This window comes from Myiozetetes cayanensis, unplaced genomic scaffold (assembly GCF_022539395.1).
Source record: "Myiozetetes cayanensis isolate MyiCay16 unplaced genomic scaffold, myiCay2020 scf170, whole genome shotgun sequence".
NCBI lineage: Eukaryota > Metazoa > Chordata > Aves > Passeriformes > Tyrannidae > Myiozetetes > Myiozetetes cayanensis.
In genome coordinates, this window is record NW_026087379.1 from 41,691 (window position 1) to 64,573 (window position 22,883).

Here is a 22,883-nt window from a genome sequence, read left to right on the forward strand (position 1 = left end):
CCGCCCCGCCGGAGCCCCAACACGGCGCCGCAGTTCCAGCCCTCCAGCTACCAGGCCACGGTGGAGGAGAACCGGCCGGCGGGGACGCCGGTGACGCGGGTGACGGCGCAGGACCCCGACGAGGGCGAGGCGGGGCGGCTGCTCTACTCCATGGCCGCGCTCTTCGACAGCCGCTCCGACGCCCTGTTCGCCGTGGACCCCGTGACCGGCGCCGTCACCACGGCGGCGCCGCTGGACCGCGAGAGCAAGAGCACCCACGTGTTCCGCGTGACGGCGGCCGACCACGGCGCCCCGCGGTGCAGCGCCATGGCCACGCTCACCGTCACCGTGGGCGACGCCAACGACCACGACCCGGCCTTCGAGCAGCCCGAGTACCGCGAGAGCGTGCGGGAGAACCTGGAGGTGGGCTACGAGGTGCTGACCGTGCGGGCCACCGACGGCGACGCCGGGCCCAACGCCAACGTGCTCTACCGGCTCCTCAACGCCGGCGGCGCCAACGAGGTCTTCGAGATCGACCCCCGCTCCGGCGTCGTCCGCACGCGCGGCCCCGTGGACCGGGAGGCCGTGGAGGCCTTCGAGCTGCTGGTGGAGGCAGCCGACCAGGGCCAGGAGCCCCGCAGCGCCACGGCCACCGTGCGCATCGCCGTGGAGGACGACAACGACAACGCGCCGCAGTTCAGCGAGCGGCGCTACGTGGCGCAGGTGCCCGAGGACGTGGTGCCCAACGCGGCCGTGCTGCGGGTGACGGCCACCGACCGCGACAAGGGCAGCAACGCCCTGGTGCACTACAGCATCGTCAGCGGCAACACCCGCGGCCACTTCTACATCGACGCCCAGACGGGCGCCCTGGACGTCGTCACCCCCCTGGACTTCGAGGTCACCAAGGAGTTCACGCTGCGCATCCGGGCACAGGACGGCGGCCGCCCGCCCCTCTCCAACATCAGCGGCCTGGTCACCGTGCAGGTGCTGGACGTCAACGACAACGCCCCCATCTTCGTCAGCACGCCCTTCCAGGCCACCGTGCTGGAGAACGTGCCCATGGGCTACTCCGTCATCCACGTGCAGGCCATCGACGCCGACTCGGGGGACAACGGCCGCCTGGTTTACACCCTGCTGGACACCGGCGCCGGCTTCCCCTTCGCCATCAACAACGGCACCGGCTGGATCGTGGTGGCCTCCGAGCTGGACCGGGAGGCCGTGGACTTCTACAGCTTCGGCGTGGAGGCGCAGGACCAGGGCACGCCCCCCATGGCCTCCACGGCCAGCGTCAGCGTCACCGTCCTGGACGTCAACGACAACAGCCCCGAGTTCACCCACAGGGAATACGGCGCCCGCCTCAACGAGGACGCGGCGGTGGGGACGAGCGTCCTCACCGTGTCCGCCGTCGACCGCGACGCCAACAGCGTCATCACCTACCAGATCTCGGGCGGCAACACCCGCAACCGCTTCTCCATCACCAGCCAGAGCGGCGGGGGGCTCATCTCGCTCGCCCTGCCCCTGGACTACAAGCTGGAGCGGCAGTACCTGCTCACCGTGGCCGCGTCCGACGGCACCCGCCAGGACACCGCCCTGGTGGTCGTCAACGTCACCGACGCCAACACCCACCGGCCTGTCTTCCAGAGCTCCCACTACACTGTCAACGTCAACGAGGACCGGCCGGTGGGCACCACGGTGGTGGTGATCAGCGCCACCGACGAGGACACCGGCGAGAACGCCCGCATCACCTACCTGATGGAGGACAGCATCCCCCAGTTCCGCATCGCCCCCGACACCGGCGCCGTCACCACGCAGATGGAGCTGGACTACGAGGACCAGGTGTCCTACACCTTGGCCATCACGGCGCGGGACAACGGCATCCCCCAGAAATCCGACACCACCTACCTGGAGATCCTGGTGAGCGACGTCAACGACAACGCGCCCCAGTTCCTCCGCCACTCCTACCAGGGCTCCGTCTACGAGGACGTCCCCGCCTTCACCAGCGTCCTGCAGGTCTCCGCCACCGACCGCGACTCCGGCCTCAACGGCAGGGTCTTCTACACCTTCCAGGGGGGCGACGACGGCGACGGCGACTTCATCATCGAGTCCACCTCGGGCATCGTCCGCACCCTGCGCCGCCTGGACCGGGAGAACGTGCCGCTCTACTCCCTGCGGGCCTTCGCCGTGGACAAGGGGCTGCCGGCGCGGCGCACGCCGGTGGAGATCCAGGTGACGGTGCTGGACGTCAACGACAACCCGCCCGTCTTCGAGCGCGACGAGTTCGACATCTTCGTGGAGGAGAACAGCCCCATCGGGCTGGTGGTGGCCCGGATCACGGCCACCGACCCCGACGAGGGCACCAACGCCCAGATCATGTACCAGATCGTGGAGGGCAACATCCCGGAGGTCTTCCAGCTGGACATCTTCTCCGGGGAGCTCACGGCGCTGGCCGACCTGGACTACGAGGCCAAGGCCGAGTACGTGATGGTGGTGCAGGCCACGTCGGCGCCGCTGGTCAGCCGGGCCACCGTGCACGTGCGGCTGCGCGACGCCAACGACAACAGCCCCCAGCTGAAGAACTTCGAGATCCTCTTCAACAACTACATCACCAACCGCTCCGGGAGCTTCCCCGGCGGCGTCATCGGCCGCATCCCGGCCCACGACCCCGACGTGTCCGACCGCCTCACCTACGCCTTCGAGCAGGGCAACGAGCTCAACCTGCTGCTGCTGGACCCCCAGAGCGGGGAGCTGCGGCTCAGCCCCGCCCTGGACAACAACCGCCCGCTGGAGGCCGTCATGAGGGTCTCCGTGTCCGGTAGGACCCCCACCCCAGGGAGGGTGGGCTGGGCAGGGGAAAGTTTGGGGGTGTTATGGGGTCTCCCCAGCTCTGTTTTGGCTGCCCCCACCCCCCACATCGGGGCAGGTGAGGGGGGCATGAGGGACTTTGGGGTCTCTGCCAGCCCACTGAGGTGTTTTGGGGTCCCACCAGCCCGTTGAAGTGTTATGGGGTGTCACCACCCCATCTTGGCTGCCCCCACCCTGCAGATCTAGGTGAGGGGGGGTGATGGGAATGCTGTGCCCCCCCCACAGCCCAGACATCCCCTCTGGAGGCATTCAGGGTCCCCAGCACCCCCTTTTCCTCCCTCACCCTCTGGGGTGTCCGGAGGGGTTCCATACCCCAGTGAACCTTCTTTTGGGGGGGCAGGACCCCATGTGGGTTTTGGGGTGGTTCTGGCACCTCTCTGTGTGGCACTGGGGGGGGGCAGGACCCACTGTGTGTACCTGGGGGGGTCCTGCTACCCTTGAGTGGGTGTTGGGTGAATTTGAGGGGCTCGGGGTACAGGGCAGGACTGGGGGATCCTGGTACCCCAGTGGATGTTTTCAGGAGACTCCAGTGCTTGGATTTGGGGTGGGGGAGGTGGGACAGGGCCTGGGGTGTGTATGGGGGAGGGGAGGCACCCCGATGTCCCCACTGGGGTGTTCCCAAATGCAGTGGGGGGGTGTTGAGGGATAAGAGGGGGGCTGTACCCTCGATTCGGGGGGCCAGGAGATGCTGACAGGGGTGGGGACATCCCAGGGTGGGGGAGCACCTCCTTCCCCCCCAAACCCCCCAGGAGCAGGGAGGGAAACTGAGTCAGTTGTCCCTTGTCCCCACCCCCCCTCACCTCCCCAGTTTGGGGTCCCTGCTCCGGCCACACACAAGCGGGGTCCCAGGGCACAAAGGTGGGGCGGGGAGCCCCCGAGCCCCCCGAGCGCGGGGGCAGCCGCGAGGGGAACAAAAGGTCCGGCCATAGCTGGGTCCCCGCGGCCGCGGCCATGGCAACCCCCCCCTCCCCACCGGCCACGGGCCACGGGCCACCCGGCCCCGACACCCCTCCGGGACCCCCCCGCGCTGGCCCCACGCTCCCTCCGTCCATCTGTCCGCCCGCTGCCCATCTGTCCCCATCGCCCTGCCCCGGCACGAGGAGCGGCAGGAGGAGGAAGGGGGGGAGTCCCGGGGGGGGCAGGGACTTTGACTGCCCCGGCCCCATAGCCAGACCCAGCCCCATAACCAGCAACAGCCCCATAACCAGCCCCATAACCAGCAACGGCCCCATAACAATGCCAGCCCCATAACCAGCCCCATAACCAGCCCCATAACCAGCACCAACCTCATAGCAATGCCAGTCCCATAGCCAGCATCAACCCCATAACCAGTGCAAGTCCCATAACCGGCCCCATAGCAACCCCATAGCAATACCAGCCCTATAATCAGCCCAATAATCAGCCCCATAACCAGCCCCATAACCAGCAACAGCCCCATAACCAGTGCAAGTCCCATAACCGGTCCCATAGCAACCCCATAGCAATGCCAGCCCCATAACCATCAACTGTCCCATAACCAGCCCCAACCCCATAACCAGCCCAGCCCTATAACCAGCCCCCACCCCATAACCAGCCCCGACCCCATAACCAGCCCCGACCCCATAACCAGCCCCCATCCCATAACCAACCTCATAACCAGCCCCATCCCCATAATCAGCCCCCGCCCACCACCTGCCAGTCCTCAGTGGGGTTGGTCACTGGGTTGGTCACTGGGTTGGTCACCAGGTTGGTCACTCCCTGCCCACCACCCTTCCCATCCCACCTCACCATGCACCCTCAGAACCCCCTGACCCCCCACAATGACCCCCAGACCCTCCACCCCTGACCCCTCCATGTCCCCAGGTCCTCCCACTGACCCCCCCAATGCCCCCCAGACCTCAATGTCCCCACCCCTGAACCCCAAATGTCTCCAGCCCCCCACCCCTGATCCCCACAATGTCCCCAGACCCCAATGCCCCCAGACCCACCCTCTCCGCTGCCCCCGTGTCCCTGGGTGTCCCCAGACCCCAATGTCCCCCAAACCCCCAATGTCCCCAACCCCTCCCCCGCTGTCCCCCGTGTCCCCGGGTGTCCCCAGACCCCAATGTCCCCCAACCCCCTCCCAACGTCCCCACCCCCCCTCTGACCGCGTCCCCCGTGTCCCCAGACGGCGTGCACAGCGCGAGCGCGCAGTGCTCGCTGCGGGTGACGGTGATCACGGACGAGATGCTCAGCAACAGCATCACCCTGCGCCTGGCCGACATGTCGCAGGAGCTCTTCCTGTCACCGCTGCTCGGCCGCTTCCTCGAGGGGGTGGCGGCCGTGCTGGGCACCCCCCGGCACCGCGTGGTGCTCTTCAACATCCAGGCGGACACGGACGTGGGGCCGGCGCGGATCCTCAACGTGAGCCTTTCGGCTCTGCTGCCGCCGCCCGCCCCGCCGCGCTTCTTCTCGTCCGAGGAGCTGCAGGAGCGCCTCTACCTCAACCGCTCGCTGCTGGCGGCCACCACGGCGCAGCGGGTGCTGCCCTTCGACGACAACGTGTGCCTGCGGGAGCCCTGCGAGAACTACATGCGCTGCGTGGCCGTGCTGCGCTTCGACAGCTCCGCGCCCTTCCTGGCGTCCGACACCGTCCTGTTCCGGCCCGTGCGGCCCGTGCCGGGGCTGCGCTGCCGCTGCCCGCCCGGCTTCACCGGCGACTACTGCGAGACCGAGATCGACCTGTGCTACTCCAGCCCCTGCGGCGCCCACGGGCGCTGCCGCAGCCGCGAGGGCGGCTACGCCTGCGAGTGCCACGAGGACTTCACCGGTGAGCGGGGCCGGGGCCTGGGGGGCTCCTCCGTCCTCTGTGCAGCCCTGAGATTCGTCTGTCCTTCAAGCCAGCACTAAATCCATCCATCCTCCAGCCAGCCCTAAATCCATCCGTCCTCCGTGCAGCCCAACATCCATCTGTCCCTCCAGCCATCCTCCAGCCCTAGATCCACCTAGCCCTCCATCCATTCATCCCTAAATCCATCCCTCCATCCATCCCTAAATCCATCCATCCATCCATCTATCCCTCCATCTCTCCATCCATCCATTCTTCCTCCCTCCTTTCCTCCCTCCCTCCTTCCCCTTATCCATCCATCCATCCATCCATCCATCCATCCATCCATCCATCCATCCATCCATTCCTTCTTCCTTGTTCCCTCCTCATCTTCCCTCATCCCCTCCTCTTCATCCTCCCTCCATTCCTCCTTCCCTCCCTCCATCTCTCCCTCCTCCCTCCATCCCTTCCTCATGCTGTTCATTCCCATCATCCCTCATCCATCCGCCCTCCATCCCTCCCTCCTCTTATCCATCCCCCTCCATCTCCCCTCCATCCCTTTTCCATCCTCATCCTCTCTCTCCTCCTCCCCTTTGTCTCCATACCTTCATCCTCCTCCATCTCCCCCCCACCCCTCCCGTGTCCCCCCATCCTCCCAAACCCCCATGGTCCCCCCACGAGGTCCCAGCAGGGAGACAGGGACACTTAGGGTATCCCTGTGTGGGGTGGGGACCTTGGGGACACCCCCACCCCGGGGACTGGTGGCACTGGGGACATCCCCCCCCCCACCCTGGAGACCCCAACCACCCGCAGGACCCCGGGTGGGGGAGGGGATATGAGGGGAGGGGGCTTCTCCTGGTTGCCATGGAGATGGGAGGGGTTGCCGTGGTGATGGATCTGAGGATAAAGATGCTGGGGGGGGGAGGAGAGAGGGGACCCCCACCCCATCACCCCCTGATTTGGGGTTTCTTGGGGCTTCTGGGAGCTCAGCCATGGGGTGGGCACCCTGGGGTTAATGGGGGGGAAGAAATGGGACCCCCCCCACCCTAATTTTGGGGTCCTGGGTGTCCCCAGGGGAGCCCCGTGAGCTGAGAGCCCAGAGGGGCTCTTTGGGGTTAATGAGGGGGGAAAAGGGACCCCCCACCCTAATTTTGGGGTCTTGGGTGTCCCCCAGGGGACCCCTGAGAGCTGAGTGTGCAGGGGGGCCACTCTGGGGTTAGTGGGGGGGTTTGAGGAGGAGATGAGACGCCCACCCCCATTTTTGGGGTGCTGGGTGTCCCCCAAGGGAGCAGTAGGAGTGACACGGGACCCCCCACCCTCTAATTTTGGGGGTCCCGTGCGTTCTTCAGGGTGCCCTATGAACTCAGTGCCCGGGGGGGGGGGGGCAGGGGGCACACTGTGGTTAATGAGGGGGTGAGATTGGACCCCCCACCCCCCTAATTTTGGGGTCCGGGGTGTCCCCCAGGGGAGCACTGCGAGCTGAGCGCCCGGGGGGGTCGCTGCACCCCGGGGGTCTGCCGGAACGGGGGCACCTGCCTGAACCTGCTGGTGGGGGGGTTCCGGTGCCAGTGCCCCCCCGGGCACTACGAGAAGCCCTTCTGTGCCATGAGCACCCGCAGCTTCCCCCCCAAATCCTTCCTCACCTTCCGCGGCCTCCGCCAGCGCTTCCACTTCACCCTCGGCCTCACGTGAGCGTCCACGGGGGAACGGGGCGGGGACGACACCGGGGGGCCACCGCGGGGGCTGTGGGGTCGGGGGTGGGCGGTGACAGGGCATGGGTGTCACCCGGGGGTCATTTGGGGTGGGGGGTGATGGGTTCCCAGAGGGCACGGGGGTGGGGTGACCCCTTGGCATGGGGGGCACACTGCGGGGGCAGGGGGATGGGGCAGGGGTTACCGGGGTCTGTTTGGGGGCCGGGGGGTGTTGGGGTGTGTTTGGGGTGCTCTGTGGGGTCCGGGGGGTATCAGGGTGTGTTTGGGGGGCACAGGGGGGTGTCGGGGTGTGTTTGGGGGGCCCGGTCAGGCCCGGGGGGTGTCGGTGCACCCCCTGGCACTGGTGCCCCCCCAGGTTTGCCACTCGGGAGCGGGACGGGCTCCTCCTGTACAACGGGCGCTTCAACGAGCGCCACGACTTTGTGGCCCTGGAGATCGTGGGGGAGCAGCTGCAGCTCACCTTCTCCGCAGGTACGGCATGGCTGGCACTGCTGGCACCACCCTGGCACTGCTGGCACCGCCCCCCGCCTTCCTGTGCCTGGCACCGCACCCTGGCTTCCCTGCTGGGCACTACCATGGCAGGGCACTGCACCCCGGGCACCCCATCCTGGGGATCCCATCCTGGGGATCCCATCCTGGCCACCCTATCCTTGGCACCCCATCCTTGGCACCCCATCCTGGGTATCCTATCCCTGCACTGCACCCCGGGCACCCCATCCCAGGAACCCCATCCTGGGGATCCCATCCTGGGCATCCCATCCTGGGCATCCCATCCTGGGCATCCCATCCCGGGTATCCCATCCTGGGCATCCCATCCCTGGCACTGCACCCCAGGCATCCCATCCCAGATATCCCATCCCGGGCATCCCATCCCGGGTATCCCATCCTGGGCATCCCATCCTGGGATCCTATCCCTGCACTGCCTGGCACTGCATCCGAGGCATCCCATCCCGGGTATTGCATCCTGGGCATGCCATCCTGGGCATCCCATCCTGAGTATCCCATCCCAGGCACCCCATCCTGGGTATCCCATCGCTGGCACTGCACCCCAGGCATCCCATCCCGGGCATCCCACCCCTGGCACTTCATCCCTGGCACGTGTCCTGGGTAAAACATCCCTGGCACTGCATCCCGTGTGTCACATCCCTGGCACTGCATCCCACACTGTGCATCCCTGGCACTGCATCCCATTCTGTAAATCCCTGGCATCCCACCCCTGGCATCCCATCCTGTGCCATGTCCCTTCCCTGGCATCCCACCCCTGGCATCCCATCTTGTTTGTCCCACCCCTGGCATCCCATCCCGTGTGTCCCACCCCTGGCATCCCATCCCATCCCGTGTGTCCCCCCCCCGGAGCTGTGACGCCCCTCGGTGCCTGCAGGTGAGACCACCACCACCGTGTCCCCGTTCGTGCCGGGGGGCGTCAGCGACGGGCAGTGGCACCGCGTGCAGCTGCACTACTACAACAAGGTGGGGGCACCGGGGAGGGCATTGACACAGGGGGGGTTGCCCTGGGGGGGGTTGTTTTACCCTGGGGAGTGTGATTGGCACGGGGGGGTTGCCCTGGGAACGTTATTACCATGGGGGGCAATGCCAGGGGGGTGTATTGCCCATGGGAGGGGGGGCATTGACACAGGGGGTGTTGCCCTGGGGTGGTTATTAGCATGGAGGGGGGGGTGTTTTGCCCTGGCAGGGGTTCTGCCGGGTAGCACCTGGGGCTACCCTGGGGGAGTTGGTTGGCACAGGGGTGTTACCTGGGGTTCTACCCTGGGGGCTGTTACCCTGGAGGGGGGTTGGATTGGCACAGGGGGTGTTACCCCCAGGGGGTTGGTTGGCACAGGGGTACCTGGGGTTACTTGGCACGGAGGGCGTCACCCTAGGGGTGCTGGCACGGGGGCGTTACCCTGGCAGGGCTCTGTGTGTGTGTCTGGGGGGGAAGGGGGGGTTGTTCCCGTGCCCCCCCAACGCTGTGCCCCCCCCCAGCCCGTGGTGGGGCGCTCGGGGGTCCCGCAGGGCCCCTCGGAGCAGAAGGTGGCCGTGGTGGCCGTGGATGACTGTGACACAGCCCTGGCCCTGCGCTTCAGCCACCGCCTCGCCAACTACTCCTGCGCCGCCCAGGGCACCCAGGGGGGCTCCAAGAAGTGAGGGGGCGTGGCGTGGGGGAGGAAGTGATGGGGCGAGGGGTGGGGGCGTGGCAGGGGGCAGTGCCGGGGGGTGATATGGCCATGGGGGGAACAGGGATTGGGGGTGGGGGACGTCCCTGGGTTGTCCCTGAGGGTCCCCTGGGTTTTGGGGTGTCTGTGTGATTCCTGGGGTTCCCCATGTGGTGGTCCCTGAGGGTCCCCATTAATTGCAGGGTCCCTGGGTGATCCCTGAGGGTCCCCATGAGTTGGAGGGTCCCTGAGGGGTCCCTGGGGGTCCCCATGTGTTGGGAGGTCCCTGAGGGGTCCCTGAGGGTCCTCATGAATTGGGGGTCCCTGGGAGGTCCCTGAGGGTCCCCCTGGGTTTTGGGGTCTGTATGTCTGTACCCATGAGTTAGGTGGTCCCTGGGGGACCCCATGAACTGGGGGCTCCCTGGGGATTCCCTGGGGTTCCCCATGAGTTATGGGGTCCCTGGGTTGTCCCTGAGGGTCCCCATGAGTTGGGAGGTCCCTGAGGGGTCCCTGAGGGTCCCCATTAATTGCGGGGTCCCTGGGTGATCCCTGAAGGTCCCCATGGGTTTTGGGGTCCCTGGATGGTCCCTGAGGGTCCCCCTGGGTTTTGGGGTGTCTGTGTGATTCCTGGAGTTCCCCCTGTGGTGGGGGGTCCCTGGGTGGTCCCTGAGGGTACCCATGAGTTATGGGGTCCCTGGGTTGTCCCTGGGGGTCCTGATGTGTTGGGGAGTCCCTGGGTGGTCCCTGAGGTTCCCCATGAGTTATGGGGTCCCTGGGTGCTCCATGAGTTGGGGGATCCCTGGGTGGTCCCTGAGGGTCCCCATTAATTGCGGGGTCCCTCAGTGATCCCTGAGGATCCCCATGACTTATGGGTTCCCTGGGTGGTCCCTAGGGTTCCCCATGAACTGGGGGTTCCCTGGGTGATCCTTGACCCCCCCTCCCCCCCCCGCCATCGTGCCCTGCAGGTCTCTGGACCTGACGGGGCCGCTGCTGCTCGGGGGGGTCCCGACGCTGCCCGAGAGTTTCCCGATCCGGAGCCGGCACTTCGTGGGGTGCATGAGGCACCTGCACATCGACCAGCGCCCCGTGGACATGGGCACCTTCATCGCCAACAACGGCACCCTGCCCGGTGGGCACGGGGGGCACGGGGGGCTGGGAAATGGGTGTGGGGGGGGTATGGGGTGACACAGGGCACAGGGCTTGTACCCTGGGGTGGGGAGGGGGTTCAGAGGAGTGCAAGGTGGGGTTGCTCCTATGACTCCCTGGGCGCATGGGGTAGGAGGGGGTTCAGGGTGCAGGTGTGGGAGTCAGGGGTGCCAGGGGGTGTGGGTGTCTGTACCCTGGGGTGGGGTGGGGTCTAGGGGTGCAGGTGGGGATCAAGGGTGCCAGGCAGAGTGTGTGTGCCCTCTGAGAGCGAGAGGGGTTAGGGGTGCGGGTTCAGGAGGGTGCAGCAGGTGTGGGGTCTGTCCCTTGGGGGTGCCAGAGGGTTGTGTGGGGGATGTCTGTGCCCCTGGGTGTGGGGAGGGGGTTCAGGGGGTGTAGGTGGAGGCTCAGGGGTGCCAGGGGATTTGGGGGTGTCTGTGCCCCTTGGGGGTGGGGTGGGGGTTCAAGGGGTACCAGGGCAGTGGGGGTCTGTGCCCCTGAGAGTGGGAGGGGCTTAAGGGGTGCAGTGTGGTCAGGGGTGCCAGGGGGTGTGGGTGTCTGTACCCTGGGGTGGGGTGGGGGTTCAGGGGTGCAGTTGTGGGGTCAGGGGTTCAGGGTTGTGCCAGTGTGGGGGCTGTCCTGCACCCTGGGGTGGGGTGGGGGTTCAGGGGTACTGGGTGTGAGTCAGGGGTGCCGGGGGGTGTGTGGGTGTCTGCCCCTGGGGTGGGGTGGGGTTCAGGAGGTTCCAGGGGTGTCTGTGCCCCCAGACGTGGCGTGGGGTGCTGGGAGGTGGGTGTGACCCACCCTCCCCATACCGCTCTCCCAGGCTGCCCCCAAGAAGACCCTGTGCGACCCCAGCACGTGCCACAACGGGGGCACCTGCGTGCACGAGTGGGGGTTCAGCTGCCGCTGCCCCTCGGCTGGGGCAAAACCTGCCAGGAAGGTACTGGGGGCGTGGGGGGTCCATGGGTTGTGGGTCCGTGGGGGAGGGGGAAGGGTCAGTGGGGGTTGTGAGGGGTCACAGATGGGGATGGGGGTCCGTGGGTGGGTGTGGGAGGTCCGTGGGTGGGCTTAGAGGGTCCATGGGTGGGTGTGGGGTTCCATGGGTGCTGGGGGTCCGTGGGTGGGTGTGGGGGTCCATGGGTGGGCTGAGAGGGTCCGTGGGTGGGTGCTGGGGGTCCCTGTGGGGTTGGGGGGTCTGTGAGTGGTGAGGGGAGTCCGTGAGTGCTTGTGGGGGGTCCGTGGGTGGGTGCAGGGGTCCGTGGGTGTGTCCATGGGTGGGACCTCGCGGCCGGGGTGCGGGGTGGGTCCGGGATGGGGGTGGTCCCGGCGTTGGGCCCCTCCCACGCGTGTGCCCTGCAGCGATGGCGGCCCCGCAGCGGTTCGTGGGCAGCAGCCGCGTGGCGTGGGCGGGCTGGCGCTGCCCTCGCCCTGCCCTGGCACCTCCGCCTCATGTCCCGCACCCGCCACCCACGCGGGGTCCTGCTGAGCGCGGGGCGGGGGCGTGTCACACCTACTCCTGCAGGTGGGCAATGGGGGCAATGGGGCTTGGGGGCAAGGGGGACGTGGAGGGGGCACCAGGGGGGTAAAGGGGGATTAGAGGGGGTGGAATAGGTAGGATGCCCTGAGGACAGTGCCCAGGGTGTGTGTGTGGGGGATTGTCCTGGGGGCTCTATCAGCACTGGGGTGGCTGCCGTGGGTGGAGGGGGTTATTGCCTTGGGGGCAACGCCACGAGCCTGTATTGCCCTTTGGGGAACGGGGGGTTGGCATTGCCGGGGTGGGGGTGGCAGTGCCAGGAGGTGCCACTTCTGCGTGGGCTGGGGGCACTCCCGTGGGTGGGTGTCACATCTGGACAGATGGATGGATGGATGGGGGTGTGATTGTATTTCCGCTGCCCCCCGGGTTTTTGGGGTCCCTGACGCTGCGTGTGTGCTCCCAGCGCCCCCAGCTGCTGGAGGGGCAGCTGGAGGCGGGGGCCTGGCAGGCCGGAGCCCCCTGGCCCTCGCTGCGCCTGCCCCAGGCCAAGGTGGACGATGGCGCGTGGCACCACGTGGAGCTGGAGCTGCGCGGGGGGACCCCCGGCCGCGACCCCCCCGCCACGCTGCTGCTCCTCCTCACCCTCGACTACGGCCGCCACCAGGTGTGTGGGGGGGGAAACCACCCTGCCCACGCCCCCCGCTCACCGTGGGTGCCACCCCGAGGCACCTGCGGGGTCCCTGTGCAACACCGCCCCCACCCGTGACAGGCCGTGGGGACGTGCCCGGCGAGCTGCAGGGGCTGCGGCTGCGGACCCTCAGCATGGGGGGGCTGCCCGGGGAGGGGGGCACCGTGCAGGAGGGGTTCCGGGGGTGCCTGCAGGTAACGGGGCACGGGGGGCACAGGGGTGGGAAGGGTACCGTGGGGACTCGGGGGCACGGGAGGGGGTTCCGAAGGTGCCTGCAGGTAACGGGGCACAGGGGGGCACAGGGGCACATGGGGGGACGGGGGGCAGCACGGGGGTGTGAAGGGGGACAGGGGGCACAGAGGGACAGAGGGGCAAGGGGTGTCACAGGGGGCACATGGGGATATGAAGGGCACAGGGGAGGCACAGGGAGGGAGGATGGAGGGGGCACCTGCAGGTAATGGGGCATGGGGGGCACGGGAGGGTCACAGGGGGCACGGAGGGGGTGGGGGTGTGAAGGGTACAGGGGGCACCGGGAGGGCACGGGAGGAGGGAGACAATGCAGAGGGGGCAGGGTGGTCCTGGGGTCCCGTGTGATGGTGGGGGACACTGGGGGAGTGTGACGCGGCAGGGGGTCTGGGTGTCTCAGGGGTCCCGGGTGGCACTGAGGGAGGTGGGCTGTGTCAGGGGGTCCGGGGTGGCTCGGGGGAGGTTCTCGGCTGTCAGTGGGGGGCACTGACGGGTGACCCCGCAGGGGCTGCGCGTGGGGGACACGGCGGTGACGGTGGGCGCCCTGAGCCTGGCCCAGGCTGCCCAGGTGAACGTGGAGGGGGGCTGTGCCCTGCCCGACCCCTGCGACTCGGGGCCCTGCCCCCCACACAGCTACTGCAGCGACGACTGGGACAGCTTCTCGTGCCGCTGCCACTCCGGTGAGGGGGGACCCCCCTGGCACCTCCCGGGACCCCCTGAGACCCCTGATACCCCCCCAGTGCCACCCCGGTGAGGGGGGACCCTCTTGGCACCTCCTGGGACCCCCTGAGACCCCTGGGACACTGATACCCTGATACCCCCGTGTCACCCCGGTGAGGGGGACCCCTGGCACCTCCTGGGACCCCTGAGACCCCCCAACACCCCCTCGGGACACTGCTGTCCCCCAGTGCCACCTCAGTGAGAGGGGACACCCCTGGGACCCCCATGGGACACTGATACGCCCCCAGTGCCACCCTGGTGAGCAGTGAACCCCCAGCACCCCTGAGGTCCCCTGACCCCTTGAGACCCCCTCACAGCCCCCAGGTCACTGTCCCCAGGGCACTGCCACCACTGTCACTGTCCCCACCCTCCCTGGGCACTGCCACCCCTTTATCCCTGCCCCTCTGTCCCTGTCCCCACCCCCCGTGTCCCCAACGCGGTGTCCCCACCCCCAGGGTACTTTGGGGACAGCTGTGTCAGTGCCTGTGCCCTGGACCCCTGCGAGCCCCCCGGCACCTGCGCCCGCCGGCCGGGCACAACCCCCGGCTACGCCTGCCACTGCCCCCCGGGCACCTTCGGGCCCCTGTGCCAGCACCGGTGCGTGACACCGCGGGGACACCGTGGGGACAATGCGGGGACACTGCGGGGACACTGTGGGGACACCACGGGGACACTGCGGGGACAATGTGTGTGGGGGGGAAGGCATAGGAAGGATGGGGGGGGCACACGGGGGGACAAGGAGGGGGAAGGGGGTGGGCACGTGGAGGGTATGGGGAGGGGCAAGGGCAGGATGGGGTGCAGGGGGCACTGTGGGGGGACAAGGGGTACTGTGGGGGTCTAGGGGGCACTAAAGGGGTGCAGGGAGTACTATGGGGGTACAAGGGGCACTATGGGGGTCCAGGGGGCATTAAAGGGGTTCAGGGGCACTATGGGGGTTTGAGGACCGCTGTGGGGGTAAAAGGGGCACAGTGGGGGTGCAGGGGACACTGTGAGGGGACAAGGGACCCAGTGGGGGCACAAGAGGCCCAGTGGGGGTCCAAGGGGCATTGCAGGGGCACAAGGGGCACAGTGGGAGGACAAGGGGCACTAAAGGGGTGCAAGGGACACTGTGGGGGAACAAGGGGCACTATGGGTGTCCAGGGGGCACTCTGGGGGTCCAGGGTGGGCACACAGGGGTGTGTGAGGGCTGGGGGGCACCGTGGGGGTTCAAACATCACCCTTGGGCATCCGAGTGACACCGTGGGGGCAGAGGGGACAAGGAGGGGTGGCAGAGCGGCCCCGTGGGGGGTGCCCGGCACGGTGTCCCCCCCCCTCCGTGATGCCAGCCCCAGTGCCCGCAGGGAGGCCCAGCCGTGCCCACGGGGGTGGTGGGGACACCCCACGTGCGGCCCCTGCAGCTGCGACGCCTCGAGGGGCTTCGACCCCGACTGCAACAAGACCACGGGCGAGTGTCGCTGCAAGGTGGGACTGGCACCCCCTGGCATCCTCCTGCCACGCCCCTGCCACCCCCCTGTCACCCCCGTGCCCTCGGTGACCTCTTGTCCCCCCTGACACCTCTGTCACCCCCCCGTGCCCTCAGAGACCCCCTGCCACCCCTGCACCCCTCCATGCCTACGATGATTCCTTCCCACCCCTGCCACCCCCTGTCCCCCACCTGTGCCTCAGTGACCTCCTACCACCCCTGCCACCCCCATGCCCTCAGTGACCTCCTGTCACCCCCCTGCCAGCCCCATCACCCCCTGTCACCCCTATCACCCCCTCTGACCTCCTGCCACCCCCTGCCACCCTCCCATGCCCTCAGTGACCTCCTGTCACCCCCTGCCACCCCATCACCCCCTGTCACCCCCCCGTGCCCTCAGTGACCTCCTGCCACCCCCCTACGACCCCCTACCACCCCCTGTGACCCCTCAGTGCCCTCAGTGACCCCCTGCAACCCCCTGCCACCCTCGGTCACTCCCTGCCACCCTCTACCACTCCCTGTCACCTCCTGTCACCTCCTGTCCCCCCGTGCCCGCGGTGACCCGCTATGTCCCCCACCCCCCCCAGGACAACCACTACCGCCCCGCGGGGGGTGACACGTGCCAGCCGTGCGAGTGTTACCCCACGGGGTCGCTGTCGCGGCGCTGCGACGCCACCAGCGGGCAGTGCCCCTGCAAGGCCGGCGTCATCGGCCGCCACTGCGACCGCTGCGACAACCCCTTCGCCGAGGTCACCGCGGGCGGCTGCGAAGGTGCGTGGGGCCCGCACGGGGGCGCTGGGACACCGCTGTCACCCCCTGTCACCCCTGTCACTTTGTGTTGCTTTGTGTCACCGCGTGTCACCTCCTGTCACCTCGTGTCACTCTGTGTCACCGCGTGTCACTTTGTGTCACCTCGTGTCACCCTGAGCGCCCACCATCACCCTGTGTCACCCTGCACCACTTTGTGTCACCTCGTGTCACCTCGTGTCACTTTGTGTCACCATAAGTGTCCTCCATCACCCTGTGTCCCACTGTCATTCTATGTGCCCTGCTGTCCCCCTGGTGACCTCACGGTCTCCCTGGTGACCCCACTGTCCCCCTGTGTGTGCCCCTGTCCCCCTGGTGACCCCGCTGCCCCCCTGTGTGTGCCCCTGTCACTCTGGTGACCTCGCTGTCCCCCTGGTGACCCCCTGTCCCTCTGGTGACCCCGCTGTCCCCTGTGCCCGCAGTGAACTATGACAGCTGTCCCCGGGCCATCGAGGCCAACATTTGGTGGCCCCGCACCCGGTTCGGGCTCCCGGCGGCCGCGCCCTGTCCCAAGGGCTCCGTGGGTAGGTGGGGATGGCACGGGACGGCTGGCACTGGGGGGGTGGTGGGGGGTGACAGAATGGTGGCATTGCTGGAGTGGGACGGGGAGGTGACACCGTGGTGGCACCTCTGGGATGGGTTTGGGGTGGTGACACCACGATGCCACCTCTGGGATGGGTTTGGGGTGGGATGACACCGTGGTGGCATTGCTGGGACAGGGCAGGGAGGTGACACCGTGATGGCACAATTAGGATGGGTTTGGGGTGGTGACTCTCTGGTGGCATTACTGGGGTGGGGTTGGGGTGGTGACACTGTGGTGGCACCTCTGGGATGGGTTTGGGGTGGTGACACTGTGGTGGCACTTCTGGGATGGGTTTGGGGTGGTGGCACTGCAGGGTTGGGGTTGGGGCAGTGACACTGTGGTGGCACCTCTGGGATGGGTTTAGACTGGTGACACCGTGGTGGCACCTCTGGGATGGGGTTGTGGCGGTGCCACCACGATGCCATCACAGAGACCGACCCGGGCTGGACCCCACCCCCCACCCCCTCCTCCCTTCGACAACACCTCTTGGTGGCACCGCCCCCTCCCCCGCTGTGCCCCCTGCCGTGCCCGCGGCGATGCCACCCGCGTGTCCCCTCCCCAGGCACCGCCCTGCGCCACTGTGACGAGCACAAGGGTGGCTGCCCCCCAACCTGTTCAACTGCAGCGCCCTGGCCTTCGCCGCCCTGCGCCCCTGGGTGAGCCCCCCCCGCGCCGCCCCACCCGTGTCACCCGCGCCACCCGTGCCACCCGCGCCACCCTGACCTCGCGCGTGTCCCCCCACGCCCCTCCCCAGGCGGAGCAGCTGGTGGGCAACGAGTCTCGCTGGGACGCGGGGCAGTCGCGGCGGGTGGCGCTGGCGCTGCGCGAGGCCACGCGTGGGGCCCGTGGGTACTTCGGCAGCGACGTGCGGCTCGCGTACCGCCTGGCGGGGGCGCTGCTGCGCCACGAGAGCCGGCAGCGAGGGTTCCGCCTCGCAGCCACGCAGGACGTGCACTTCACGGAGGTGGGACGGGCAGGGGGCGTGGGGAGGGGGGAGAGGTGGGAGGGATGGGAGAGGGGCCACGGGCATGGGCATGGGGTGGGCACGAGGTGGGAGAGGAGCCAAGGGCAGGGGAAGGGTGGGAGAGGTGGGAGAGGGGTACTGGGGTGGGCAGAGCGTGGGGAGGGGTGGGAGAGGTGAGAGGGGTGGGAGAGGTGGGAGAGGGTGGGAGAGGGGCACCGTGGTGGGGAGGAGATGGGAGGGATGGGAGAAGGGTACCAGGGTGGGTACAGCGTGGGGAGGGGTGGGAGAGGGGCCACGGGCACGGGCACGGGGTGGGAGAGGTGGGAGAGGGGCTGCTGGGGTGGGGAGGGGTGGGAGGGATGGGAGAGGGGCACTGGGAGGGGCATGGCGTGGGGAGGGGTGGGAAAGGGGTCACCAGGGTGGGCAGGGCTGGGAGAAGGGGTCACCAGCGTGGGGAGGGGGGTGGGCAGGGGTGGCCCCCCCTTTGCCCCGCTGTGGGTGCCAGGGCACCGCAGAGCGCTGCGTGGTGGCGGCACGGGGGGAGTGGGGCGTGGGGAGGGTGGCAGAGCCCGGTGCCACCCGCGGCGTGCCCGCAGAACCTGCTGCGGGTGGGCAGCGCCCTGCTGGACGCGGGCAACAAGCGGCACTGGGAGCTGATCCAGCAGAGCGAGGGGGGCACGGCCCAACTGCTGCGCCACTTCGAGGAGTACGCGCGGGCCCTGGCACGGAACATGCCCCAGACCTACCTGAGCCCCTTCACCATCATCACCCCCAACATCGGTCAGCCCCGCTGCGGCCGTGGGGACACGCCTGGGGACGGGGGCTGGGGACACGGCTGGGGACGGGGGCTGGGGACACGGCTGGGGATGGGGGCTGGGGACACGGCTGGGGATGGGGGGGCTGGGGACACGGCTGGGGATGGGGGGCTGGGGACACAGCTGGGGATGGGGGCTGGGGACACAACTGGGGATGGGGGGGACTGGGGACACAGCTGGGGACAGGGCAGGGGGAGGGTCTGGGGACACGGCTGGGGACATACCTGGGGACAGGAGGGACTCTGGGCACAGGAGGATACTGGGGACAGGGGGATGCTGGGGACATGGCTGGGGACAGGGTGGGCTCTAGGGACACAGCTGAGCTGGGGACAGGAGGGACTCTGGGGACATGGCCATGGGTGTGCTCAGGGGACATGGGTGCCATGCCGTGGGTGCAGTGGTGTCAGTGGGTGCCGGGATCTGTGTCCCGTGGGGTCTGTGGGTGCTGTGGGTGCCATGCCATGGGTGCCACTGTGCCATGGGTGCCGCAGTGGTGTTGGTGTGTGCTGGGATCCATGTCCCATGGGGTCTATGGGGTCTGTGGGTGCCGTGGGTGCCATGCCATGGGTACCACCGTGCCATGGGTGCCACAGTGGTGTTGGTGTGTGCTGGGATCCATGTCCCATGGGGTCTGTGGGGTCTGTGGGTGCCGTGGGTGCCATGCCATGGGTACCACCGTGCCGTGGGTGCCGCAGTGGTGTCGGTGTGTGTTGGGATCCGTGTCCCATGGGGTCTGTGGGTGCCGTGGGTGCCATGCCATGGGTACCACCGTGCCATGGGTGCCACAGTGGTGTCGGTGTGTTCTGGGATCCGTGTTCTGTGGGGTCTGTGGGGTCTGTGGGTGCTGTGGGTGCCATGCTGTGGGTGCCACCGTGCCGTGGGTGCTGCAGTGGTGTCGGTGGTGCGGCTGGACAAGAGCAGCCCAGCGGGTGCCCGCCTGCCCCGCTATGAGGCCCTGCGGGGGGAGAAGCCCCCGGACCTGGAGACCACCGTGATCCTGCCCGACAGCGTCTTCAGGCCCCCCGAGGGCAGGCGTGAGTCTGGGGGGCACCGGGGTGGGGGGGCAGGGCTGGGGGAGCCCCTGGCATGGGGCTGGCAAGGATGGGGGGACCCCCTGACATCCATGGTGGACCCTGTGACATCCATGGTGGACCCTGTGACATCCGTGGGGCTGGCAGGAATAGGGGTTCCCCCTTTGGCCATGGGGGTGGTGGGACTGGGGACACTGGGCAGCCATGGGCGTGGCAGGGTTGGAGACCCCCAGTGTCACCACGGGGACCCCTGGGTGGCCATGGGGATGGCAGGGTTGGGGACACTGATATGGCCATGGGGACCCCACCGTGACTGTGGGGGTGGCAAGGTTGGGGACACTGGGACAGCCATGGAGACAGTGACTCATGGTGCCACCCTCCTGTCCCTCCCAGGCCCCTCGGGTGGGCACGGGCAGGAGGAGGAGGAGGAGGAGGGGGAAGAAGAGGCTGAAGAGGAGGAGGAGGAGGAGGAGGAGCAGGATGGCGAGGGGACCGTGGTGACCCGGCACAGGCGACACCCGTCCCTGGGCGAGGGCCAGGCCATCGCCAGCGTCATCATCTACCGCACCCTGGCTGGGCTCCTCCCGCCGCGCTTCGACAGCGACAAGCGCAGCCTCCGGTGCCACCACTGGGGGGACACGGCGGGGGTCCTCAGGGGGGTCCTCAGGAAGCTGGGCAGGGGCTGGAAAGGGGCACGGGGGGTGCCCGAGGGTGGGGGACACAGGGGGTGGCTGAGGGTGGGGGCACAGGGTGGGGAGGGGTCTCATGGGTGAGGGCACAGGGGATGGAGAGGGTCTCACAGAGGGGGCACAGGGATGGGGAGGGTCTCACGGAGGGGGGCGCAGGGGATGGGGAGGGGTCTCATGGGGGGGCGCAGGGGACGGTGCCCACGGGATGCCCGAAGGCGGGGCCACAGAAGGGCGGGGCCATGCCCGTGGGGTGCAGGGACATCGTGGGGACATCGTGGGGCACCGAGGTGGCATTTGGGGTGTCCCGAGTGGGTCCCCTGACCCCAGTGTCCCCCCCCAGGGTGCCCAAGCGCCCCATTATCAACACGCCCGTGGTCAGTATCAGCGTCCACGCGGGGGGCACGGGGGGCACGGGCACCCCCCGGGTGCTGGCCAAGCCCGTCACCCTCCAGTTCCGGCTGCTGGAGACACAGGAACGCTCCAAACCCATCTGCGTGTTCTGGAACCACTCCCTGCGGTGAGGGGACAGCGACAGCACCATGGGGGGGGGACAGGGACAGCCTGGGGGGCGACAGGGACACTGCAGGGGGGGGGCAGGGATACCCCGGTGGGTGTAGGTGCATCCTTGATGTCCCCCGTGGTGTCTCTGCGGGTCCCCTCAGGACGGGTGGCACTGGGGTGTGTCCCGGTGGGTGTGTCCTGGTGGGTGTGTCCCTGATGTCCCTGTGGTGTCCCCGCAGGACGGGGGGCACGGGGGGTTGGTCGGCGCGGGGCTGTGAGGTCGCCTTCAGGAACCGGAGCCACGTGAGCTGCCAGTGCCACCACCTGACCAGCTTCGCTGTCCTCATGGACATCTCCCGGCGGGAGGTGGGACAGGGGACACGGGGGGACACGGGGGGATGGGGATACCGGGGACACGGGAGGCACACGGGGGGGACATGGGGGATGGGGACAGGGGGGGACATGGGGTCTCCAAGGGGCAGGGGAGATGTGGGCGGGGTTTAAAGGGGTGGGGTTGTGAGGTGTGGGTGTGTCCCTGTTAATGGGTGTGTCCATGGGCGTGTCCCTGTCTATGGGTGTGTCCCTGTTAATGGGTGTGTCCATGGGCATATCCCTGTCCATGGGTGTATCCCTGTGGATGGGTGTGTCCCTGGGCATGTCCCTGTCCATGGGTGTGTCCCTGTCCATGGGCGTGTCCCTGGGCGTGTTCCTGTTGATGAGTGTGTCCATGGGTGGGCCCATGGATGCCCATGAGGTGTTCCTTTGGATGGGTGTGTCCGTGGGCGTGTCCCTGTCTAGGGGTGTGTCTATGGGTGTGTCTGTGTCAATGGGCGTGTCCCCGTGGATGGGCGTGTCCCTGGGCTTGTCCCCGTACATGGGCGTGTCCATGGGTGTGTCCCTGTCTATGGGTGTGTCCCTGAGCGTGTCCATGTCCATGAGCATTTCTGTGGGTATGTCCCTGTGGGTGGGCGTGTCCATGGGCATGTCCCTGTTGATGGGTGTGTCCATGGGTGGGTCCATGGATGCCCATGAGGTGTTCCTTTGGATGGGTGTGTCCATGGGTGTGTCCCTGTCCATAGGTGTGTCCATGGGTGTATCCCTGTCTATGGGCGTGTCCCTGGGTGTGTCCCTATAGATGGGCATGTCCATGGGCATGTCCCTGTGGGTGGGCGTGTCCTTGGGCGTGTCCATGTTCCTGGGCGTGTCCCTGTAGATGGGCGTGTCCATGGGCGTGTCCATGTGGGTGGCCATGTCCTCCTGGGTGGCCATGTCCCTGGGCACGTCCCTGGGCGTGTCCCTGTGGATAGGCGTGTCCATGGGCGTGTCCCCTCAGACGGGCATGTCCCTGGGTGTGTCCCCATGGATACGTGTGTCCATGGGTGTGTCCCTGTGGGAGGGCGTGTCCCCGTGGGTGGGCATCTCCCTGGGCGTGTCCCCAGGCGTGTCCCCTCATCCAGCCGTGTCCACGGGCATGTGTCCCCCCCCCCAGAACGGTGAGGTGCTGCCCCTGGCCGCCCTGACCTACGGCTCTCTGGGCGTGGCCCTGGCGGGGCTGGCGCTGGTGGTCGTGGCCCTGGGGAGCCTGCGGGGGCTGCGCTCCAACCGGCACAGCATCCGGCGGCACGGCAGCTGCGCCCTGCTGCTGGCACAGCTCGTCTTCCTGCTCGGCATCAACCAGGCCGAGCTGCCCGTGAGCGGGGCGGGCACGGGGGGGCACGGGGGTCGGGGCGGGTGGGGGTTCACGGCTTGGGCAGGGCTGGAATGGGTGGGACTGGTGGGGGTTTGGGGGATTCACAGCCTGGGAGGGCCTGGGATGGGTGGGATTTGGGGGTTGGGGGTTTGGGGTTGGGGATTCACAGCCTGGGAGGGCCTGGGATGGGTGGGATTTGGGGGTTTGGGGTTTTGGGGTTGGGGGATTCACAGCCTGGGAGGGGCTGGGATGGGTGGGATTTGGGGGTTGGGGGTTTGGGGTTGGGGGATTCACAGCCTGGGAGGGCCTGGGATGGGTGGGATTTGGGGTCTGGGGTTGGGGGATTCACAGCCTGGGAGGGCCTGGGATGGGTGGGATTTGGGGGTTTTGGGTTGGGGGATTCACAGCTTGGGAGGGGCTGGAATGGGTGGGACTGGTGGGATTTAGGGATTTGGGGTTTTGGGTTGGGGGATTCACAGCCTGGGAAGTGGGTGGGAAAAGGTGGGAAGGAGTGGGGAGTGGTGGGAAGGGGTTGTTGGGTTGAGGTTGATTGGGTGGGTAGGGGGAAATGGGTGGGGA

The 22,883-nt window shown here is 68.1% G+C and overlaps 1 protein-coding gene across 1 annotated transcript in view; it reads left to right on the forward strand.

Annotated features, from left to right (window-relative positions):
- The window catches only part of CELSR2 (cadherin EGF LAG seven-pass G-type receptor 2), a 30,608-nt gene that overhangs the window by 1,211 nt on the left and 6,514 nt on the right, over nt 1-22,883 (forward strand). The window contains 27 exon segments of the mRNA XM_050312583.1: nt 2-2,791; nt 4,988-5,629; nt 7,092-7,314; nt 7,694-7,809; nt 8,720-8,808; nt 9,322-9,479; nt 10,457-10,626; nt 11,465-11,554; nt 11,557-11,577; nt 11,997-12,060; nt 12,062-12,140; nt 12,575-12,779; nt 12,881-12,993; nt 13,551-13,725; nt 14,221-14,362; nt 15,106-15,226; nt 15,812-15,995; nt 16,454-16,555; nt 17,177-17,203; nt 17,206-17,270; nt 17,369-17,578; nt 18,175-18,358; nt 19,284-19,427; nt 19,818-20,043; nt 20,454-20,630; nt 20,854-20,980; nt 22,104-22,304. Of these exon segments, the coding sequence (XP_050168540.1) occupies nt 2-2,791; nt 4,988-5,629; nt 7,092-7,314; nt 7,694-7,809; nt 8,720-8,808; nt 9,322-9,479; nt 10,457-10,626; nt 11,465-11,554; nt 11,557-11,577; nt 11,997-12,060; nt 12,062-12,140; nt 12,575-12,779; nt 12,881-12,993; nt 13,551-13,725; nt 14,221-14,362; nt 15,106-15,226; nt 15,812-15,995; nt 16,454-16,555; nt 17,177-17,203; nt 17,206-17,270; nt 17,369-17,578; nt 18,175-18,358; nt 19,284-19,427; nt 19,818-20,043; nt 20,454-20,630; nt 20,854-20,980; nt 22,104-22,304 (6,845 nt within the window).